The sequence below is a fragment of the Dermacentor andersoni genome, chromosome 1, assembly GCF_023375885.2.
Source record: "Dermacentor andersoni chromosome 1, qqDerAnde1_hic_scaffold, whole genome shotgun sequence".
Lineage (NCBI taxonomy): Eukaryota > Metazoa > Arthropoda > Arachnida > Ixodida > Ixodidae > Dermacentor > Dermacentor andersoni.
In genome coordinates, this window is record NC_092814.1 from 377,723,248 (window position 1) to 377,739,405 (window position 16,158).

The following is a 16,158-nucleotide window of genomic DNA, read 5'->3' on the forward strand; positions in this document are numbered from 1 at the left end:
TTATAAGTAATAAACAGCCGCGGGTCGGCGGAGTCTTCGTTCCGGTTTTCATCGGGAGCAGTTAGCTCCGTGTCTCCTTCACTGCGCCGGCGCTAGCCGCGCGTTCGCCCGTCGGGGCCCCCCGCTTGCCTGCCGCTGCCGACACAACATCTTTTGGCGACGAGGATGGGATTCCCGCAGCGGTTCCGACCGAAGCCCCGGGACACCAACGAGCTTCGTAAGTGAAGCGACCCTTCCCGTGTCCGCACGGCAGGCAAACGCCGCCGACGCACTTGGCGTCGCGAGGCTTCCGAGCCTAGGCCTTCTCGCCCCCCTTGTTCTTCCTTGCCCATTCCTGCTGCGAGCTCCGGCTTGTTTTCTGCACTGTCTCCTGCACGCTACCGGGCATGGCGTCTTTCACGGCGAACCTTCCCGTTTTTTTGGAATTGCCCGGGCCACCGTTAATTCCATGGCATCGATGGAAAAAAATTTTTCAGGCCCACCTCGAAGCGGCCGGCGGTGGCGACTGGACGGACGCGCGACGAGCGTCCGCGCTCGTCAGCGCTCTCGGGCGTGAGGGACAACGGAAGTACTTCGCAGACGAGGAGCAGGAAGCAGCAAGGCAGTTAACCAGCGCAGCGTTAGCTTCAAGCGAAGCAGCAAGGCAGTCGACCGGCGCAGCGCCAACGTCAAGTGATGCGGTCCCGCCGGCGTCAGAGTTTCCGAGACTCTTGCAGCGGCTTGACCGGCTGTTCGCCGAGTCAACAAATGTCCTGGCGGAACGGCACGAATTCACCAGTCGGAAGCAGTTCGACGGAGAAGGATTCCTGGAATTCGTGACCGCATTGAAGGAGAAGGCGGTACAGTGCAACTTCGGCACAGCCTACAACGAGCGCGTCCGAGACCAGATAATACATGGCGTAGCGAACGTCAGCGTTCGCGAAAAGTTGCTGGCTCATGGCGAAACCCTGTCCCTGGACAAGGCAGAAGAAATTGGACGCTCGTTAGAAGCCTTGCATCGAGCGAACCGCGCGTTCGGCTCCGAAAATGTTCGAAGAATCGAGGCATCTCAACTTGGCGTTCCGTCGACGGGCCAAGATGGCCGACTTCTTCCGGGGAGCCGCCAAGATGGCCGACGTAGTCCGGGAGGCCATGAAGACGACAGACTTCTTCCGAGAAGCCGCCGAGACGACAGACTTCTTCCGAGAAGCCGCCGAGACGACAGACTTCTTCCGAGAAGCCGCCGAGACGACAGACTTCTTCCGAGAAGCCGCCGAGACGACCGACTTCTTCCGAGAAGCCGCCGAGACGACCGACTTCTTCCGAGAAGCCGCCGAGACGACCGACTTCTTCCGGGAAGCCGCCAAGAGGGCCGACATTTCGCACATGGCTCCTCCGGGAACCGTGGTGCATGCGATCGGTGTGGCAGCACGAAGCATATTGCAACGTACAGGAATTGTCCAGCAAGGAACCGGCGGTGCAACGCCTGCCACACGTTGGGCCATTTTGCATCAGTATGCCGAAAAACCCGTACTGTTCAGCACGTCTCTTCCGCAGAGACGCGGTCTTCAACTTCCGCAGGGCAGCCGTCCGCGTCTGTCCTGACGGTAAGCGCTTTTGAAACTAAAAAAGATTTGGAAGTTCCAGTCGTAGTGAACGGCGTCTCCATGCGACTGTCGGTGGATACGGGAGCGTCTGTCTCAATGATGACTGCCGAAGATTTTGGAAAGCACTTTGGGCGACAGCACAGACTGTCAAAAAGAGCAGTGGACTTGAGGAATTTCTCCAGGCAACGCATCGACATTCAAGGCCTGTTTCAAGCCACTGTCCAGTTTTTCCAAAGGTCATGCTCCGTCACGTTCCACGTAACGACTACAGGAACATCCCTGCTGGGTTTAGACGCCATCCAACGCTTGGGCATACAGATCGACGGTACGTCGTTGACATGTCGTCTACCATCGCTTCCTTCAGTACAGAGCCCCACAGGTGTGCTTCCGGGTTTTGATCACCTTTCCAGTGACGAGTTGGGCCTCGTCAACAACTTTGTGCACCGAATTCATCGGCAGCAAGATGCGAAACCAGTATCTTCAAAGTTGCGCCGACTACCCCTGGCTCTCCGTGACCAGGTCACACATGAATTGCGACGTCTCGAGGACTGCGACGTCATCGAGCGCGTCGAGGCTTCCGAGTGGGTGTCTCCACTCGTGGTGGTGCGCAAGAAGGATGGAACCATGCGGCTCTGTGTAGATCTACGGGAACAGGACAGTCTTGTGTCTCAAGTTCAAGAAAGGGTCTCGCAGAAACAGCGTCAGACTAAACAGTACGTAGACAAACGTAGAGGTGCTCAGGCAACTCGTATCAAGGTGGGAGACACCGTCAGAATCAGATTTAACAGGAAAGGAATTTTTAAGTACAGTAAACCTCGTAAAGTCAAGGCCCAGATAGGACCATCTATTTTTGTACTCAGTGATGGGAAGACGTGGCATGTGTCTAAGTTAACCGTAGTGATGAAGGTTCCAGCAGGTAGTACATTGTGTACAAGTGGTAAAGATTTTTTGTACTCGTATTCAAACCTGGATAGTCATTCCAATGACTCGTCTGTAGTGTCATCGTCCTTTCATAGGCATCAGTTAAGTAGTTCGTCTGGCTGTATCACTTCCGAGTCTGCACAGTCAGCAGTCGTCTCTGATTCCGTGGAGGAATCAGTAGCCTCCCAGGACTTGTTGGGACTTCGAGAGGAGCCTCCTGGGCAACCCTCTCCAGCTTTGAGCGCTAACCACATTCATTTGTCCAACCAGGGGGAGGGAAATAGTAGTGGGACGACTGGGTCTTTAAAGTCGACCGATACGCGTCGCAACCCCCAAAGTTCTTCCGCGGTACGCACGCGTCCTCGTGAGAGAAAACGGCCTCCGTGGCTCGATGATTTTGTTTCTGTAGTGTAGAACGTATTTAAGTCTTCTAAATGCCACGGCTAGGGGCCTTGTTAAGACAGTCCACATGTTTCATTAACACAGGTATAAAAAGTGCTCCTTGTTGCGGTGCAGTGAGTTTTGTACAGTGTTCCTTGTCAGACCTTGAGTGACTGCCGGTGTTTTGGTGCCCAAGACTGGTGCACGTGTATGTGAACTTGGGCAGGGACGGACTGAAATTGTTGTGGACTTAAGTGCGTGCCTTGTGTGCATCTGGTGCACGTGTGTGTGAACGTGGGGGGGAACGAACTGAATTTGTCCTTGGACTTAAGTGCGCGTCGTGTGCGCGTTTCACGGTATGCTTACTTTGTTTCCAGGGGGGGATGATGTAGTATAGCATCGCCCCCTGTCAGATCTCTGTGTCATCGCACATATGTTTTGTAGTTGTTTAGCTAGATGGCGCACCCCCCTTCTGTCATGTGACGAGCTTGTACCAATCGGGAGGTGTCATCTAGCGTGTGAAGCCTTTATAAGTAATAAACAGCCGCGGGTCGGCGGAGTCTTCGTTCCGGTTTTCATCGGGAGCAGTTAGCTCCGTGTCTCCTTCACTGCGCCGGCGCTAGCCGCGCGTTCGCCCGTCGGGGCCCCCCGCTTGCCTGCCGCTGCCGACACAACACCTGTCTAACCACTACAAAATTTTCAGTAGACTGAAGCGTAACAGTGAAAAAGAGCCATTAAATAAATTGTCTGTGCTGCTGGAGTTGTAAGAAATGTTGCACTTGCATTTTTACATGAAAATATCTGAATAACTTTTCTTAGATTTGTCAACATCTGGCTCTTATGTCAAGGTTTTCTGCAAATTCACAACTATTCAAAATACTCACTTCAAAATTATTGGACATGAATTACTAGGAGTGTATGAATCTCAAGTGTGGGTGTTGAATCAAATATCGAATCGAATTGAGAAAAAAAAAAGCAGAATATCAAATTGAACATCAAATATCAGAAAACTTAACACAACCTCTTGTGCTTACAGATATTGTGTGAAAAACATGGTGCTGCACATGCTCAAGAGGCTAATCACATTAAATAACAAGAATGTAGCTAGCTATCAATAACTTGGGTACCTAGGAATCGAGATGTATAGTACACTTTACCCTCCTTAAAGGGAACACCAAATTAAATTAGTATGCCAGCACTAATAACTACTTAGTTCTTATGTGAAGGTATGGAAAATATTTTTTATCTATAGAATTTCACTCAAATAGAATCAAGTGTGTTTTTTTCTTCCTGAAGCTGAAGAATAGAGTAGTAGTCCTAAATACAAATGAGGTTTTCAGTTAATAGTTAGTTAATTCGGGTTTAATGGTGCAAAAGCGACTAAGGCCATGCTGCGCCAGTCACTCTGTTAATAGTGAGCCATACTGTGTCTAATGGCAATCTTCTATTGCTTAGAAAGTTTTGCTCTCCAGTTTTCTTCCAGAGAACAGGAGGGCTTTTCCATCGTTATGGTAGGTAGTTTCCTTGGGTTATCAGCTTGTTAAGGCCAATTGACACGAAGGACAAAAGCGGGAAATGCAAATCATGTGACAATCAGCACCACTCTGGTCATTGGCACTGCTCAGGTCGACCATGCTCTGCACCAACGGTAAAGAGTTCTCAAATCAGGAGGACCACAGCAATTCATGCAACGCTCCCCCACTCCCCCCTTTTTTTCCGTCCGCGTCCATCTGCTGTCCGTGTAAATAGGTCTGCAGCCGGGGTCAGTGTGCGGGTCACATAATATTTTCAAGCCCACCATGGAAATCCAAAGCTAGTCTTGTGATGGGTTGCTCGAAGCTGCGAGAAGAGACCGTTGTGCCCCTATGAACGGCGTTCGGAATAAGGGGCCATGTATGGTGCTTCACAAACATGATGGGCCATGAATAACATTAATACTGTACAATGTCTTTCATCGGCGAGGCAGTTTGTTGGCTTCCTGAGGGTCGTGTGGCTGCTGTGCATAGGTCTGCATTGAGTTGGTATGAAACCGTAGTTTTAGTTGCCGGCACCCAACGACACAGCTGCGATTAGGTTTAATGGACTAGACAGTGTGGCCAATGGTATATGACCGTGACGAAAATTGACCGCTGGCCAATGTGATAACGGGCCATAAACAGTTGCGGAAAGTTTGTCGCTAATATGTTCCTACAGGGCACTCATCAGTGATTGTTCGCAACATCCCCACAAAAAAGGGTTGGATTGACGGCTGTTGAAGCTGCGTTCAGATCCATGGGCTGGCAACTACTACGAGCATAGGCCAAGTTTGTCTACGTGCTTGCATGGGGGTAAAAAGCTTCGTACTGTATGAATCTGCATGTGTGAACACTGAATATGTGTATCCAATACGATAAGCGTGTCTTCCAGTGGCTTATTGGCCTGATCTTTGGACATGCTCCTGTGCTCTCCATAAGCGCTGCTTTTGTTCTACCCTCGGTCCGCATAGTGTAAATTGTTTTGGTTGGTTGTGTTGATGTACCAATAGAGATCGCGTGTTGTGGAAATGCTGCGCACATTAAGGCACCTACCGCAGTCTGGTCATTCTCTGAATATACAGAATATTTAAAAAACTGAATGTTTGAGAAAACAAATACTAGATATTCGATTTGTGAACTGAACTACTCGAACATTTACTATTCAATTCGAAATTGAATGTTCTAGTATTCAGGCACCTCTGCTAATTACTATTTGCTTTGACCTTGCTTGTAACAAAAGAATTTATATTTCCACAAGCGTGGTTGCTTGTGAATGCACTTCTCAAATCGTGCACCATGCGACAGAGAGTGGCCACCGGAGCGGAGCAATGGCTTCGCTTGTAGCGGTGAATTCAGCCGGTCATGCCCTCTGAAATCTCACGGCGCACGCCATCAGATTTCAGAGCTCATAACTGGAGTGTGCGGTATTCGCGCAGTGTATTGCGCACTTGTATCGACACATTCTAAGCAGCATATATTTCTGTACACAAAGCGGGTGTTGCGCCAGTGCCTCATTTGGCGTTTTTGTTGTGGGCCTGCCTTGTGTAGTAATAACAGTGATAAGCAAGAGCAGTGGTGACCTTCTCACCACCATGTGCTGTAAAAGAGTGCGATAAGATCCTATTGCACCCTGTGTACTGTGAGTGCAAGACATGCGACTTCTTCCCACGCGCGCAGGTGGGGGAGCGCAGATGTCCTCTAGCCTGCCCGTGGCTGCACATGGCTCAGGTTTCTCAGGTTTTAGACACACGTTAAAATGAGAGGTAGACCAAGTGTTTGCTCTCTGGTGCCAGTGCTCTTCATCATACCCTCGTTCTGACAGCGTGATATCTATTCATGTTTTCCTGTGGGTGCATGCCACCATGCTTGTTTATTTAATTAGTAAGCGAATGTTTACTGCAATGTATATGATTGATAAAACTATGTGCTTTCGTGTAGTTATCTAATACTTTGCTATCGCTATCAATGCTGGGCCTTTCGGTCAAAACTGCGACTTTTGTACTTAAAGAAGTGCAGCGAAGTTGATAAAGCGCACTTACGTGCTTGAGTTCCTTGTCGGCTATCGGCAAGAAACAATGTACTTAGCCGCTGCGGCTGTTGCTACCCAGGTGGTTTTCAGTAGCTCAAGTGCAGAGCAATAAACAGTTCACTATTCTTGTCATTACTGTGTTGCGTCACTTCAAGAACCAATACTAGAAACAATGCATAATGGCTACAAAAATTTCAGACACCATACCAGATTTCGCTCATTTTTTCTTGGACCTTACACAAACGTGCAATGTCACAAATTTACAACAGACATGGCAGCATTGAACAAAACGTTGTCACTCATCGCCTCATTTCCATGTACGTTAAAAGCGAAGCTTTCATAGTGGTGTCTGACAGGTTTTAATACTGCACTGGTTGGGCTGTGTGGAGAGCGGTTCACTGATCGCGTCAACCCACTGCTGGCGATTTTATTGTGCCACCGCTGCGGAGTGGACGCGAACGCTTCACAGGCTTCACTTCATACCGCCCATGTGAATATATAATATTAAGGGATACGATCACTTTCGTGTGTCTTGGCACAGGACGCGTCTAGCAGCATTTGTGGCGCTCTGCAAAAATACTGAGCTTGGCACAATGTGCATTCTGTGCTGAGTCATGCAACATCTTGTGAAAGCGCTCGTACCACCAAATGAGATTTGCTCAAGAATAATGCTTCAGCTCTTTGCCAAGCGTAACTGCATATTTCCAAATGGGCAATGCACAAATGGGCAGACTATGCCAAGCGTGCTTTGCCGGTCCCCTTAGCGTGTTTGGATTTATCCTTGCATTCAATTTTGCAGCCTTCAGGCAGCTTTGAGTTGTCTTTTGATCCCAACTCACATGGCCGTGATGTCATTCTCTATCAGGACTGGAACTAACTAGCCGCCAGCAGACTGCCAGAACTCCGAGGAAGCCCACTTATCTGCTCGACCGCCTGTGTGGCACAGTGCGTAGTGGCATTGCAAGCGTACTGTACCCTTTTATGGAACCCAAACAAGCCGCTGATGTGTGTTGCCTGTGGCTTGTGCTTGCAAGCTACACACTGCAATCATGCACTGTGTGCACAACCAAGAGCGGCATGGGCGCAAAGGCATGCAAAAGGTACTTTGGCAAAAGGACGCTGTGCACTTAGGCAATGTTCTATACACAAATTGCACTGTATGATCGGTGTCACTTGGCAGCAGGTAGCATCTTTCAAATAAACGCCACTGGTTCTCACCGAGTGAATAGATCGTTCTACAACCAAGCATGCACACGCATAGGGGTAAGCTTGATGAGTGGATACATATCCGCATTCTGCCACTGTGCTTTCCTACCAAAATGTAGGAAAGGCAGTTTGGTACCACCTGACCGTTATTGTGCGGCCATGAGAAAAGATTAAACTCCATAAATCACCATGTGCTCTATGCGTTGCCCAACTCTTCCTCTTGATACCAGCTGCCTGCACACATTGCCACTAAATGTTTGGTTTCGTAGCTCATTGCATGATCTTTATCTTCATCTCAATGTTGTCCAAAGCTTTTGTGCCAATGTCCTCACATATGTCGCAGTACCAGCGGTACCAGCGCTTTGCTGCTGAAGAGTGGGTCCTTCAGGCGGGAGGGTTGCTGTGTCCCCGGCCTGGGTGTGGACAGGGACTGCTGCCCGAACCGGGCTGTGATCGAATCAAATGTGACCGTGGATGTGGGGTGAGTTTCTTATGTGGACAACTCCAAGAAAACACTTCCTCGTTGCCATGTTGGATTCTTACCAATGGAAGATTTCTGAGTAAGCTGTCCACTGTGCTGGGTTATAAAGAGCCTCTTTAGAATGCAGCAATGTGTTGCACAGGCTTCTTTTGCAGTAGAATGTCTGTAGGCCTAGCACCAGCTCCCTAGGGACCGACAACCACCCAGAGCATGTTATGAGATTTTGTTTTAATTGTAAAAACCATGGTTTGTGGTGCTAGAATCAAGCATGCTGTTCATGGTTTAAGCAGGAATTATAATTCTACATTGGCACAGAAAGTGAAAAAAACAGTATGTTGCACTGCTTTGGGGTGAAACCTTGGTAGTAGAGCTGTATGCTAACCACATAACTGCAGATTACTGTACGTAAGTCGGCTGTTATTAAGCACACCATATGTATTGATTAAAATTTCATTCTTTATATTACACAATGGTCGAGGTGCCTTCTCGTGCCTCGTCCCCCCAGCTCGCGTGTGGTGCTTAGCTCGATCTCCGGCAACCGCCGCCATAATGGCAACATCGCGGACAAGGCTAGTGCGCCGGAGCTAATTTCCAGCGCAAACCATGCTTCTCTCTCCCCGGCTCGAATCAGTGCACGACAAAGTGTCACCGGGACGCGCCCTGATTGGCCTCCCGAGTGGCAGCCCCCGGGCGCCCTCTCCACCCGAGCTCTCTTCTGCTGAGCGCTTCATCATCGTGGCAGATGCTCACAGGGCCGCAATGAGTTCGCTGCATGGGACCTTTGCTCCCGCGACTCCTCGTTCTCGCACCTGGTGGACCGCTTACCGGTTAGACCTACTGCAGCGGGTGCACGTACTCAATTGGTTTTGCGCTGAGCCTTTGCCCATAAGTGCCGTACGTGACTGTCGTACTGTGCGGTATCTGGGGTGAATAAACCCGCATTTGTCGGCGATCTGACTCTGGAGCCTTCTCTGCACCGTGTCAGAGAGTCGTTGAACCCTGCCGTAGCGCCTTTGTGCATTGCGAAGTGGAGGAGCGTCGTGCCCTTTCCTGACCGTTGTTCGTAGGGTGAGCCATGTGCAAACCCATCACAACAATTAAACCTCTATATAACGAAGTCTGTAAAATCGGCAATTTGCTTCATTATATCGAAATTTCGTTGTATTGAAATTGAAACTTTTATTTAAATAAGTACAGTCACCAGTTGATTTTTCTTACACGGAAAGGGGCCGCAGAATTTTCCAAATTATCAGGCAACCGGAAAAGCACATTTAAATGAGAAAACAATTCCTTTTGATAAATTTGGGAGTTGGCTACGAAGGATACGGCTTCATACCACATCGACGATATCATCACATCGGCAATACGAATTAAGCGAAGCCAGTGACTCTGCCCACATGGCTGATAGCATTGCCCGCACTGGACAGCACTATCATGAAAAGCACTGCCAGCAGGGAGCGAATGCTTCGTCTGCCTCTCCCTTGCTCCAGCAGGTTACCGAAACTCGAGATTATGCAACCTCTAATACTAAACATGCTGGAAGACAGCCCACATGATGCCACACCGTCTTGGCACACCCACTCATTGCACATGCGGCAGATTACCACTAAAGCAGGGTGCGTGGCTGCGTATGTGCTCAGCCACACTTACAGCCATGCGTAGCCATGGCCGAGACGCGTGCCATCTTAACGGACCCCCGCCTCATGCTCTCACAAGTGCTTGATCACATTACCGCACGCTCACTCCCTTCCCCATCTTTCCCCTTCCTCGCCCAGGCAGGCGGCACTCATGAAGTCACCATCGTTTTTGTTCAATTTCGCATGCTTTCACTCGCACCTAAAGCACACAGTGCATGGAGCACAATAGGATCTTATTGCACTTGGACTTTATACGGAACATGATGCGGCTTCACTTTGGCGGCCGCTCTTTCCACACTGCATGTGATTTGAGAGGTGCGTTTACAAGCAGCCGCTTGTTATTCAATCCTCTGACCATCTGCGTCCACAGAAGTTTCCATTTATTGTCTCGGCATTCCTTTACGGCAACAGTGAAATTTCGTTCTATTGAAATCACATGCAAACACACGTTGTTATATTGAGGTTCTAAGTACACGGTATTCTATAGACACAAAGTTATAAAAAGTTAAATACTTCATTATATCGAGAATTTCATTATATTAAAGTTTCGTTATATCGAGGTTTAACTGTACAGAGAGTTGCAGTTCATTTTATGCTTATTACAATGCTTATGCTTACTATAAGAAAGCTCATGCTAACAAACACGTCTTTGTGGCAACAAGTGCAGCTACAGAACTGCAGCAAGCCGTGGTGTTGCTTATTGCATGGCGGCACAGATGTGTGCTTCTGTATGTGTGTGAATTTGCAAGTGAGTACCTTGAGTTTTGTGGTCTCATTGTGACATGCAAATGCCATCACGTGAACATTGGCTTTATAAACAAAATATTAATTTCTGGCAGCTAGGGCTGCACTTGTCTTCTTCCCACCAATGCTGAAAAAGGCAATTGTGCTCACCTATCACTGTTTTCAGCATGTTCTCAGTGTACAACTTAGTGATTACGATCACTACTGCAGATAGAATAATCTGTACAAAATGTTCCATGATGTTTCCACGTTACCATTACAGGATTGGACACCCTGACTAGTAAGCTTTCCATTGCACTAAAAAAATGGGCACCATAAAAATTCGTTGTTGGTCACATCAAATTCTAATGCTTACTGTATCTCTGCATTTGCTTCATTTATTTGGTACTGAAGAGATTCTTTTAAACGACCCCTCATCAGACCCAGTTGTAGACTTATACGAGGGCTGTCCCTTAAAGGAGCCATGACAGTTATCCGACTGTTCTCAGGTTATCATTGTAACTGAGCGTACGGGCCCTAGTATGGGCCCGTGGAAGGTTGGTTCCGCCTCTTCGAGTTCCACACATCCGCTGCATCAGGAGATCATCGCCAACTTCAATGAATATGTGACCAGTGAGGCATTTCGCTTCTACCTCATGCACATATTTGAAAACGATGAATCGTGCAGCAGAATCATAGACGAAATGATCAGCTAATTTAAAGTTTATGACCTCTCCATTATCCACCAGCTGGAGACATTTGAACTTGGTCACTGCAGTTGCACGTATTTTCCATGTAGCAATCATCATCAGTGCGAAACAAAGCCCCATATTAGTAGATCGTGAGCGATTTTTTCTTGTCGTGATTTTCCCACGAAGAGGACATCCAATTGCATGCCTAGCATTAAATTGACATTCCCAATAAAAGAAAAGCCACTGTGCACTAGACAATATGTATGCCTATTCGTACCTTCGAAACCCAACATTGAGCCAGGTTTGACCTCCACACATCAGTCAGCAATACGTATGTCTTCAGCACACTACAGCACTGATGCCAATGTTGCATTCTGGCACATTCTATCGCTCATCTCAAATGCGTGGGCCACCGTGCACTTTTAAGTTGCAAGACTCTTCTGTGAACATTTGGCCGCAGTGCATGCTTTACATGATTGAGCACAGCGTCACGACATCGCAGACAGACAACCTTACTTTGGAAGAACGTGGTCAAGCCACATCTGCTGCAACACCATCTAGCATTCAATCACCAGGAATTCCAAAGTGCATGAACACAAACTTTGGTATCAACAACAAAAACAAGAAATATCGCAACGATCAGTTCTTCTGATGAAACGAAGCCAACTTGAATTCTGCCAAAACGATATCAGAATACAAGCGCCAGCACTAACGCATGGACTTTTCAAGAAGGCATTTTGGAGCCACATATGTCTGAAGAACATGCTGCTTCGTGATTCTCAAGCTTTTTACATACTAACCCTCAACAATCTATTGCCACTGCAGAAGCATTGCATGTGTCAAGCATCATCGCACACAGAGGAATTACACAAGTGTCTGTTCTGAGTGGCGTTGCAGAAGCCTCAGAAGAGTCTTCTGAGAAGCCTGGCACACTGCCCTCGCCACCAGACAAGTCTAACAAAAAAGAGCAGTGCGCCAGCTACCAATTGATCCCCACTTCAATTTGCAAAAGAAATCAAAGGCATGTTTTGATAAAAATGCAAGAACAATGGCAGCAATCACGACGACTTCGAAACAAAAGGTGACAAAGACCGCCACCGAAATTTCCACAGATGCGACAACAAGAAAGACATCAATGCTCAAACCCACTCACTCCAAGGCGAACTCAATGAATACAGCCTTTTCCGAGATAGGAGCATCGCTGAGGATGGCTTTGGCAGCAATCAAGACTGGGCCTACGCCGAGGACTTCAAGGGCGATACCGTAAAATACGATGCAAAAGACACGGACCATTTTCGAGCAAGATCTTCCAACAAGCATTTGACCAAGCGGCAGCACATGTCTACCAGCTGCGACCAGTGGACCGAGGCCAACAGAACATGACAAATCCCAGACATGAAACAAGTATAGGCCACACCATGTATCATTCAGTCCCTAAAAACATCAACCTTACACCGATCTGCCACAGCTACATGGCGCCCCTACCTCATTAATTTGCGACCAGAGCACATGGTGTGACAGGAGCTGTATTCATGTGCGCGGCACTCATATGCCGCCCTGGACGCTACAGCCAACCTCACCCACCACAGCTATGTTAGATGTCATCGGACAGCCACACTTTTCTGAGAAGCCGATGAGGTTACAGAACTATCATGAGACATTGGACTAACTGCGCATCTTTTTCATATAAACATGGCTTTTTCAGTATAAACATGGCTCACTGCATTTTATATGCCGACGATAGGACTATTTTCTTTGCTGATACATGTATTAACACTGTCACTACCAAATTAAATACTGTTCTTTGTAGCATGTCCAAGTGGTGCCACAAAAATTATTTATTAATCCAAATAAATCTAAGTTTCTGGTTTTTAAATCACCTCAACGTAAGTTATCCTCACTATCAGGCATCACAATTGACTCGCATTTTATTTGTGTCAGTGATAGCGTATCTTTCCTTGGCGTTACCATGACACCAACCTTAAGTTCGTTAACCATGTTGCTCATATTAGAAAGATGGCAGCATGCGGCATTCGTGCATTGCTTAAAGTGCGCTCATATTTTCTCATCAGACCCTTCTTTGTCTTTACTTCGCGTTCATTCATACTCATATCAGTTGTGCCATCGTATCATGGGGAAATACTTATCAGCATCATCTTTCATCTCTTCAGCACTTGCAAAATCAAGCTATTCGGATTTTTTCTCACTGTCCTTGCGATGGCAGTGCCTCTGCTCTTTTTTGTTGCAACAGCATCCTTACTATTAATAACTTGTTTTGGTTTAATCTAATTTTGTTGATGCATAAACAAATAACAAGTCAACTTTCTATCAATTTTATTGATTCTGAGCTTTTAGTAAATACCAACTGTACCAGATTTGTTGCTAACAATAATTTTTTCCTACATAAAGTTTCAACTAATTACTGTAAATCATCATCATCCTTCTGCGCGATCACAATATGGAATCATTTACCCAGGTCTCTAAAATCCAAAGTTTCTTTAATGTCATTCAAGAATTAATTAAAAGACTATTTGTTACATTTTTGAAGTTCTTGCTTGTTGAGTTGTACTAGGTTTGTGTTCTTATATACAGTTTTTATTTATGCTGTATTGCTTTTATGCATTTTTGTTTTCTATTCCATTATGCTTACTGTTATTTTACATATTTATTCCATTGTTCGCACTGCTGCTATTCCTTGTATTATTTTAATGTAATCTTCAACGAGGGTCCCATTGCAGTCTCGTATTTGGGGACCCTCGTCTGTGTATTTTATATGCTGTAATTAATGTACAATGTAACAGTAATAATAAACTGATTTGACTTGATCAGCATCTCCTAGTTCCCTCGTAGCTTGCTTGTTGCTCGCACTCTCTCGGGGGAGGGGGGGGGGGGAGCATGTGATGAACCGTTCAAGGACGGTACGGTGCAGTAGTGGTGAAGGAGGAAGACAAATTTATTCACAGATTTACTCATGAAATGCCAATTAATAATGAAATTCAATTTTCAGATTTACAGTTCAGATTAACAGAACGACATATTTGTTGGCAATATAACACCAGGACAAGCAAACCAATTCTAAACTATGCGTCAGCACACTCAAAACTAGTAAAAAGAGGCCTTGCTATGACGTGTTTAGGTTCCGCACTTAGAAAGTCATGCCACCACCTCACTAATCTGAGCTTTTCGCAACAGCTTAATTGTCTAGAGAAGGTCGGTTTTCCAAAATATATTGTATCTATATGTGAAGGGCTGGTGAAAAAATAAAAGGGGGAAGTGCCCCAGAAACAGGTTGAAACGGTAAAAAAGTTTGCAGTCATCCCTTATGTCCATCAGATGTGGCATGGATTAAAAAAGACAGCCATGAAATAAGGTGTTCAAGTCGTTTTTTCAGCTAAATACTTGTTAAACAAGATTTGCAATCATATCAATAGACCTAACAGGCATCCAAGGCCATGTGCCACGTCAAACACATGGGGCAGCTCGTAGCATGCTCGGTGCAAGCGGTCTACATCATTCCACTTTCGTGTGGCAAAAAGTACTTTAGGCAGACAGGATGCTGGCTTAACATCTGCCTTAGGGAGCACCAAGGTGCGATCAGGAATGCAACAGGCTCGAATCATGCAAACCTTTGTTCGAAAAAAGCCGAAATATTATATAAAAATGGAAATCAAATCAACCTCGAGACTTCGCTCGTATCGTGTACTTCCTTTTGTCCTTCGTCCGGGTTGCAGTGCCCACCCCTAGGAATATGTTCAGTCACCAACTCGCCCAGCGTGCAGTGTTAATGAAGAATAAAGGCAGTGTTTGGGCGACCATGTTTGCCTATGCCCACAACCTCGTGTCACACATGCGCAAAAAAACTGGGCTCAGCACATGAATGTGTGGAATCTGGAAATTAGGAGCTACCACTGTGTTGTGTGCTTTGGAACAGTTTGAGACCATTTGTGAAGTATTGATTGCGATACCAAATTAGTAGACAGTTATGCAAAGTAAGGATAGGGCCGTATTTGCACAATCCTACCGTGCCACCAATTGTAACACGCAGTTATATATTATCGCCGAAACATAAAAAAAAAATAACTTGGTGCTGATTCTAACATGCACATTAAGTAACGAAACCTGAGTTGACGTGTACCATGTTGAAACGATTTTATGGAACATACAAAGGCACACAGACATGCATACAGCTGACCCTTAGCGGCTAGTCCCTATCGGAGTCCAACGACACCTCCTTTTCTCTGTCTACGAGCCACAGAAAGTCATCTTCAGTTCCTCTTAATGCATTATAAATGCTGCACTTCTGGAAAACTCGTGCAACCATCGTCTGCGGGAAGGCAGTCCACGCACCGTGAACCCACCTTGCGATGTCTCCGAGCATCGCTTTCTTCTGACAACCCGGTTGATGGCAGTGTGGCTAGCTAGATTGGATTGAGCTTTTGTTTAGTAAGAATCAGTTCTGTTTTTGATTTTGAGTAGAATGAAGATTGAAAGGCACATACAAATTTGAATGTGCATTTTATAGTAAAACCTTGTTGATGCGTCTTGGAAGAAACTGCAAGAAAAAACACACTAACCAGGAAAACGTACTACGATCCGAGGTAACTAAAAAATTGGACAGACTCAACTATTCTTTATTCGTTATTCAGAGATACCCTGCTTTGCCCGGGGGCGTGCGAGCAGGGGGGTTAGAACTTCGAAAAAAACACATCTTCATTCGCACAGCACACTTGGTCACAAGATAATCGATTCCACTCTATTACAATTTGGGCAAAAAATAAATTGGCATAATGGTTCGTTCTAGTTCGGTATTCTCGAATATTAAAGTCATGATCTGTCCTCTTAGATACATAGTGTGGTGGTTTAAAATAAGTGTTTCTATTAATTCCAGTTTTGTTATTATATATGCTAAATAGCAATTTTAGACGCAGTTTCCTTGGGCAAGACGAGAGCGCTTCCCATCCGAGCTCACTTTTCATTGCAGTGCAGCT

The 16,158-nt window shown here is 46.4% G+C and overlaps 1 protein-coding gene across 2 annotated transcripts in view; it reads left to right on the forward strand.

Annotated features, from left to right (window-relative positions):
• park (E3 ubiquitin-protein ligase parkin) overlaps positions 1-16,158 on the forward strand; it is a 250,664-nt gene that overhangs the window by 147,478 nt on the left and 87,028 nt on the right. The window contains exon 7 of one of the 2 annotated variants that reach the window (XM_050168283.3): positions 7,981-8,118. The exons of the other annotated variant lie outside the window; for it this stretch is intronic. Within the exon in view, the coding sequence (XP_050024240.2) occupies positions 7,981-8,118 (138 nt within the window). The remainder of the gene's footprint in view (positions 1-7,980; positions 8,119-16,158) is intronic. 2 annotated transcript variants of the gene reach the window in all.